General features: G+C 35.8%; 1 protein-coding gene across 3 annotated transcripts in view; it reads right to left on the reverse strand.

Moving 5' to 3' along the window:
• Positions 1-420: 420 nt before the first annotated feature.
• The window catches only part of LOC108332313 (interactor of constitutive active ROPs 3), a 6,164-nt gene continuing 382 nt past the window's right edge, over positions 421-6,202 (reverse strand). Inside the window, exons 2-5 of one of the 3 annotated variants that reach the window (XM_017567500.2) lie at positions 6,196-6,202; positions 4,515-4,611; positions 2,999-3,170; positions 421-2,340 (exon numbers count right to left, since the gene is read on the reverse strand). The exon at positions 6,196-6,202 is cut by the window's right edge and continues 76 nt beyond it. In XM_017567500.2, coding sequence (XP_017422989.1) covers positions 685-2,340; positions 2,999-3,170; positions 4,515-4,537 — 1,851 coding nt within the window. In that variant the 5' untranslated portion in view covers positions 4,538-4,611; positions 6,196-6,202 and the 3' untranslated portion in view covers positions 421-684. Of the gene's footprint in view, positions 2,341-2,998; positions 3,171-4,514; positions 4,626-5,091; positions 6,128-6,195 lie in introns of those variants that run through there. The other 2 variants (XM_017567497.2, XM_052871067.1) reach the window with 2 other exon arrangements.

The raw sequence follows: 6,202 nt of genomic DNA on the forward strand, positions 1-6,202 counted from the left end.
ACAGACACTGATAATATACTTTCTTTTTGTCATCACTGTCGTATCTCCATTTTTCGCTGTAAAAGAAGAAAAGAGATAATCATTAGAAATTCACTCTTTCAAAGGGTAAAATAGCCATTGGAAAAATTATGGGGTGGGTGCAGTTAAAAATTATGGAGGGGGAGGGAGAAAAAGCCCATAACAAAAGCTCAAAGAGCCTCATTTTGAATCCTGGGTCTATGAAACATTGAGAATATCTTAATCTATAAAAGGAGAATGCTTTTAGGTGCAACTACTTAGGTTATGTTTGAATAAAATTTGGAAAAATATTTTTGTGAATTTTAGTATATATTTTTTAATTCCAACATACATAATTAAAAAAAAAATTGGCTAGAGAGTACAAATATTGAGAATTTCCATGAAATGGAGAAGAAACAAACATTGAGACAGATTATAAAATCAATGCTTCCTGATACTACAAAGTCACAGAGAAAATATAATTTCCTGGATTTTCTAGATAGTGAAATGGTAGATCATATAAAAGGGCTTAACTAAATAAATAGAATACAAGGCAGAAGTAGTAGACCATGTTCACCAAACAAGGAGAAATGTTGTGATCAGACAAAATTGCATAACATAAACATTGCAGTAACATAAGATTACATTGCACTACAACATTAGAAAGTGGTCTAAACCAAACAGTGACTATTTTTGAGGTTTCCTCCACAAGATCCCAATCTTCTTCAGCATGTTGCCATTTTTCTTGGTCTGAAAATCATCATCAAGTTCTTCACAGAAAGGTGAGTACTTATTCATCATAGAGTTATAGTTGTTGTCTAAAGACATTGATCTCTCAGTCAGCTTCCCATTGTTCCCTGCTGAGAGCATAGCAGCAGCTGCTTCTGCAGCCTTCCTCCATTGATCAGACTGCACCTTCAATCTTCTCAGTTCAGCTTCTACTATTGAATTTGCTGCCTGAGACGCTTCTAGCTGCTCAGCCACCCTCTCCGCCTTTCGGTTGCTCCTTTCTGCATCTTCCATCAAAATACCAAGTTTCATAACAGCCTCACGTTCGGCAGCCTTAGCAGCCTCAAGTTCTGCTGCAACTTCCACCCCCACTTTACCACCGTGTCCAAACCTCTTACGAAGCTCCAACTTCAGCATTTCATTCTCTTCTGATATGTTTTGCAATGTTGTTTCCTTGTCCATTAGATCACCCTTTAACTCAGCCACACATTCATCTAGTTTTCGAAGCTCCTTTTTAAGTTCAAGCTCTCTTTGGGATGAATTTCTCTTTTGAAGCTGCAAATTCAACTTCTCATTCTCCTCCACAATGCCCTGCAACTCAGTTTCCTTATCCAATAGGTTAGCCTTCAAATGTTCAATATCAGCATTCTTTCTTTTCAATTCTACCTCTTGCTCGGATTCTCTCTGGCTTGATTCTGATTTTATCTGCTCAATCAACTCATAGGCTTTCCTGAGCTTCACTGAACACTGAATATGTTCTTCCAGGTGCTTAGTCTCGTCATCAGTCTCTATGGAAGACCTCAAAGAATAAATTTCTGCTTCAGTGTGATTAAGATCCTCACCCTTTTGTGATATCTCAGCTTTCAGCTCCATGTTCCCATCATCTGCAACATTTAAAGAATGGTTGCCTTTGTTACTAATGAGGCCAAACTCAAGTTTACTGACTAGTGTCTCTAGTGTGTCCACCCGTGTTCTAGATTGGTCTAATTCCGAAGCAGCAGAGTTGTAGCCATGCACAGCTTTTGCAGCATCAGCTCTCAGGAACTCAACAGTTCTTTTTGCAGCTTCAAGTTGTCGCAAAGTCTCGTTGACCAAAGCTTGTGCCTGACCTGACTCTTTAGAATCCCGGAGTTGATTTTTCATGTTCTCCACAAGGGAAAGTGATTCTGCCAAGTTATCCTTCAAGTTCAGTAATTCCACGTCCGATGATTCTGCAATTTGGGTGTGTGCATTCTCACAATTAGCTACCAATTCAAGTTGAACCTTGAGCTGCTGAATTTCATCGATAGCAGAGGTCAGTGCAGAAGTGTTGTCTGAGAGCTTCTGTTGGGCAGCCTTGAGTTCCGATTGCCACGCCTTATCATGCTCTTCTATAGTTTTCTGGAGCTCAATAACACGAGCTTGTTCAGTAGCAGAGAACTTCAGAAGTTGCTGTTGAGATTCTTCAAGTTCCACAGATACGTCAAATAGTTGTTTCTTGGACTCTTCTGCATCTTGCTGAGCTTGCTTCTTGGATGAGTCAGACAAACTGAGCTGGTTCCTCACAACCTTCAATTCCTCTTTGAGTTGAGAAATCTGAGATTCTAATTCAGATATTCTGCTAGGACGCTTCCTCTAAAACATCAATAGATTAGTTATTAGGAATTTTATAAAACAACAAGGATTAGAAAAACCTACGCCAACAAAATAACAAAACAAAAGAGGCCCAGAAGAAACCTAATCTTCCACAAAGCTTGAATATACAATGCCACCAAATATAGTATATTGAACCAATGACAAGTTATTACATGGCAGTGAAGTAGCTTATTCTACCAACTCAATTTATTTGAATGCATCAAACAGATGCTCGAGAACAGAATCCTTCAAAAAGACGACTTTAATATCTATCTAACAGATAACGTGCATTTGTACAGGAATTGAGTGCCCACATCAGTAGACGCCCCATTATTACGTTCTCATTAGCTATACCAGTACATTGTCCAAGAATATCAATAAAAATTAGTAGAATTAAACCCTTCAACGAATTAGACAGCAGTTAACACCGCCTTTCCAAAAAGCAAGCCTTGAAAAATATAAACATAATCATAACAACATCCGACAATTTAGGCAAAAAAACAAAAGCGCTTTAAGTAAGCATAAAGCTAAATTTTTAATTAAAGATAAAGAAAGAAACTAAAAACAGATTTTCCGTGCCTGCTACCTTCTCACAAAAGCACTTTCTAATAAAAAAGAACATTGATTTTGTTACACAAACAAAAGAAGTGTCACCTACCTCTGGAGCTGGACTTCTGGGTGATCTGCGCTCAGTCACTTTAGGACTTCTATGATCCTTTGAAGTTTTGTGAGCTTGGTTTGATGAAGATGCAGTATCTAGTGTGGCAGGCCTGAGTTGGCGTCCACCACCACGAGGGGACACTTTCTGAGGCACTTCAGAGGAGTTACTTCTGAAATCATAAAATCTAAGCGTTATGAATTATCATGTTAGCCAAAAAGTTGCATTGGTATGTGGAAACGCGCATCTCTGAACTCTAGCAATAAAGACCAGCAATAAACAATTTGCCATATAAATCAAAACCAATTTCTTTAAATCACAGGAAAATCTGAACTTGGTAGTTGCTAACACGTTACAGAGTTCCTTTATGTGGTTTGAACATAGAGTACGGTGGATGCTCCTAAACCCAAACCATTAGACAGATTTAAACAGACAAGTAGCTGAGTTAAATACATTTACTTTTGCTGTAATGAGTAATTGAGTAATAAATACGTGAGTAGTACTGCTTAAAGTTACGATCAAGTCTTGTCAGAAGTAACGAACGTAAATGTCATTAACCATTTAATTAATTAATTCAACTTCAAAATTAAAACTTTCTCCAAGCATTGACATCCGTATTATGATTATTGATTTACATGGTAAAAAATATTCAAATTTGAACTTTAAAATTTACATATCTATCGTCAAACATTTACCATCGTACAATCAATGATAATTAGCGACTGGACTGTCTGATGCTTTTTCCTCCATCCAAGAAAATACGATAAAGTTGATACATAAAACATTATAGCCATTTGAAATAGACACTGCTGCAGCGAAATCAATTCCATTTAGAAAAACTAAAACTTTTGCGCACAGTATTAATGATTATAATTATAATTGTAACAGGGAATAAAAGCCCCAGGTCCAATCTTCAATTCCGCAGTTAACGCCGCCTATACAAAACGCACTTGAACAACAAATCATCAGTCTTTTGAAGAAAATGACAATTAAACCGTCAGCGACAAAAGCCCAACAAACATATTTAACGTCAGAAACATGAGCTTTATGTTAAGGAATAAAATTAAACAAAAAAAAGACAACCATCAAAATTTAAGATTCTTACTACCGAGATTGCAGAATATTTCAACACCATAGCTAATAGCTCAATATTCAAATGACACGAACTATGTGAGGAGATTTGTAAAAGTGGGGAGAGTTAAAAGTTGAATCGAAGAGGACAAATTGTGAATAGTTGAAAAACATTTGCTTGAGGTGGTGCTAGGTTAGTAACCATGTGTGAACTTTTAACTATACCCGTCAATTGGAACAGAGTTATATATAGTTCATGCATTAAAGTTTTACATCCATGAGCACATTATGTTCCAGATATAGTAGTTGACATTTGAATTTGAAAGTATGAGAATTGAGAAATGAGAGCATAATTTAAGGTGAACAAACCCGTTGATTTAGCCTTATCATAGCATTTAAACATTCCAATATAATTTTGAAGTAAGAATAGAAAATTGAAGCTTACTTTGTCTTTGGGGTCTGCTGCATGGCTTAACTGCCTTGTGTTCCAGGAAAGTAAAAGGGGTTAATAATTAGGACCTTGCTTGCTACTTGAATGCTCCCTGACCCACAAGGACTATAACAGTTCAGAAAAATATCATTAACTGAGGGAATCCAATGTAAAGGTCAATGAAGTAGGGAGAAAATAAATAGGTTCATGCAGGATGAATGCACTCCTAATCATCATCACATATCAAACCATAAATGCACAACAATTGCATCCACCAAATTTCACTTTATTTCATTTCCAAAAGTTACTCCTTTACTACTCCCTTTTAGACGTACCTGAAGAAAGTATATCTAAAATTGAAGACATCACTTAAAAAAAATACTGTCAGGGCAGAGATTCTGGACAGCATTGTAAAAAGATGAAATGAAAATTACAAGAGTTTTGGCACTTGAAATATTTGTATGGATGAAGTCCTTAAAAAACTGCTACTGGCATATTAGGGTGAAATGTATAGAATTCACTTTGCATTGTTGGATAAACATGTTATATATCAATTTAGTTACAGAAAAATAACCCACAAAACCAGTTTTACCTGTGTAATTTGATATCGTAATCACGCTCTAAAAGACAAAAGTATCTTTTTATTAGCTGATGATATGAATGACTAGAACTTTGTGTCAAAAACTCCCAGAGAATATTTAAGAGGCACGTTCTACTGATAGGACACCCCATTAAAGACACGTCCAAATCTTCATCTTGTAAATGACTAAGATACCCATTTTACCCATTTATGTGAGTGAAATCACATTCATGTGCTGTGGGCTTTTCTGTAATTACATGAAAAAAAATATTCTTAACCTCCATTTAGCCGTGAAAGAAGGGCTTTCACAGTGGCCATCCAATGACTTACACATTGACATTTTCCCTTAATATTTTCAATGAGGAAGGGAATAGACATGAACATTATCGTAAGTACAAAAGATAGACATGATGATAATATAGATGAGGGATTCTTATAACAACTTGATATGTGTGCTTGGTGGACAACGAGCATTGAACACGGAGACACCAAAGTAGAAAAAAGGGGAAAAATCACTTCATGAAAAGGACTATCATTTATTTAGAACAAAGGAATCAAATCTTGATAATAAACGAGAAAGAATCGGCAACAAAAATAGGTAATGGAAGATTCATCTTTTGAAATTAAAAATGAAAGTTAAGGAAGTTCTATTTATTAAGCATATCGAAAAAGAAGAAACAAGCACGGAATTAACCAACAAAGAAAGAAGCACAAAAAAGAACATCGTGGAACCAATCCAGCTCTTTTAACACTAAAATCTCACATTCCAAAATGAAAAGAAACAAGATTTTACTATGTATTCTACTGTTCAAAACACAACTTTTCCCTCATTAATATATGTACTCAAATTCGAAAATTATGTGCTAAATCATAAAGCAACGAAACCTTGCAACTCCTAAATTTTGAAACAGAGAACCGCGTCAATGCCACTTTTAATATTAGCGTAACTTTCCAATTAAATAAATTGTGTAGCAGTCCAAAGTGAAAAAAGCGGTCAAAAAAGAAACGCAGAAACATCACTAACAAAATTTTTATTTTTATTTTCCAGAAATTAAAGAAAAACATTTCACATTCCTAGCAAGAACAGGGAGTAGGAGATGATGAAGAACTTGGAACCTCTGAG

The sequence above is a fragment of the Vigna angularis genome, chromosome 11 (genome assembly GCF_016808095.1).
Source record: "Vigna angularis cultivar LongXiaoDou No.4 chromosome 11, ASM1680809v1, whole genome shotgun sequence".
NCBI classification, from domain to species: Eukaryota; Viridiplantae; Streptophyta; class Magnoliopsida; order Fabales; family Fabaceae; genus Vigna; species Vigna angularis.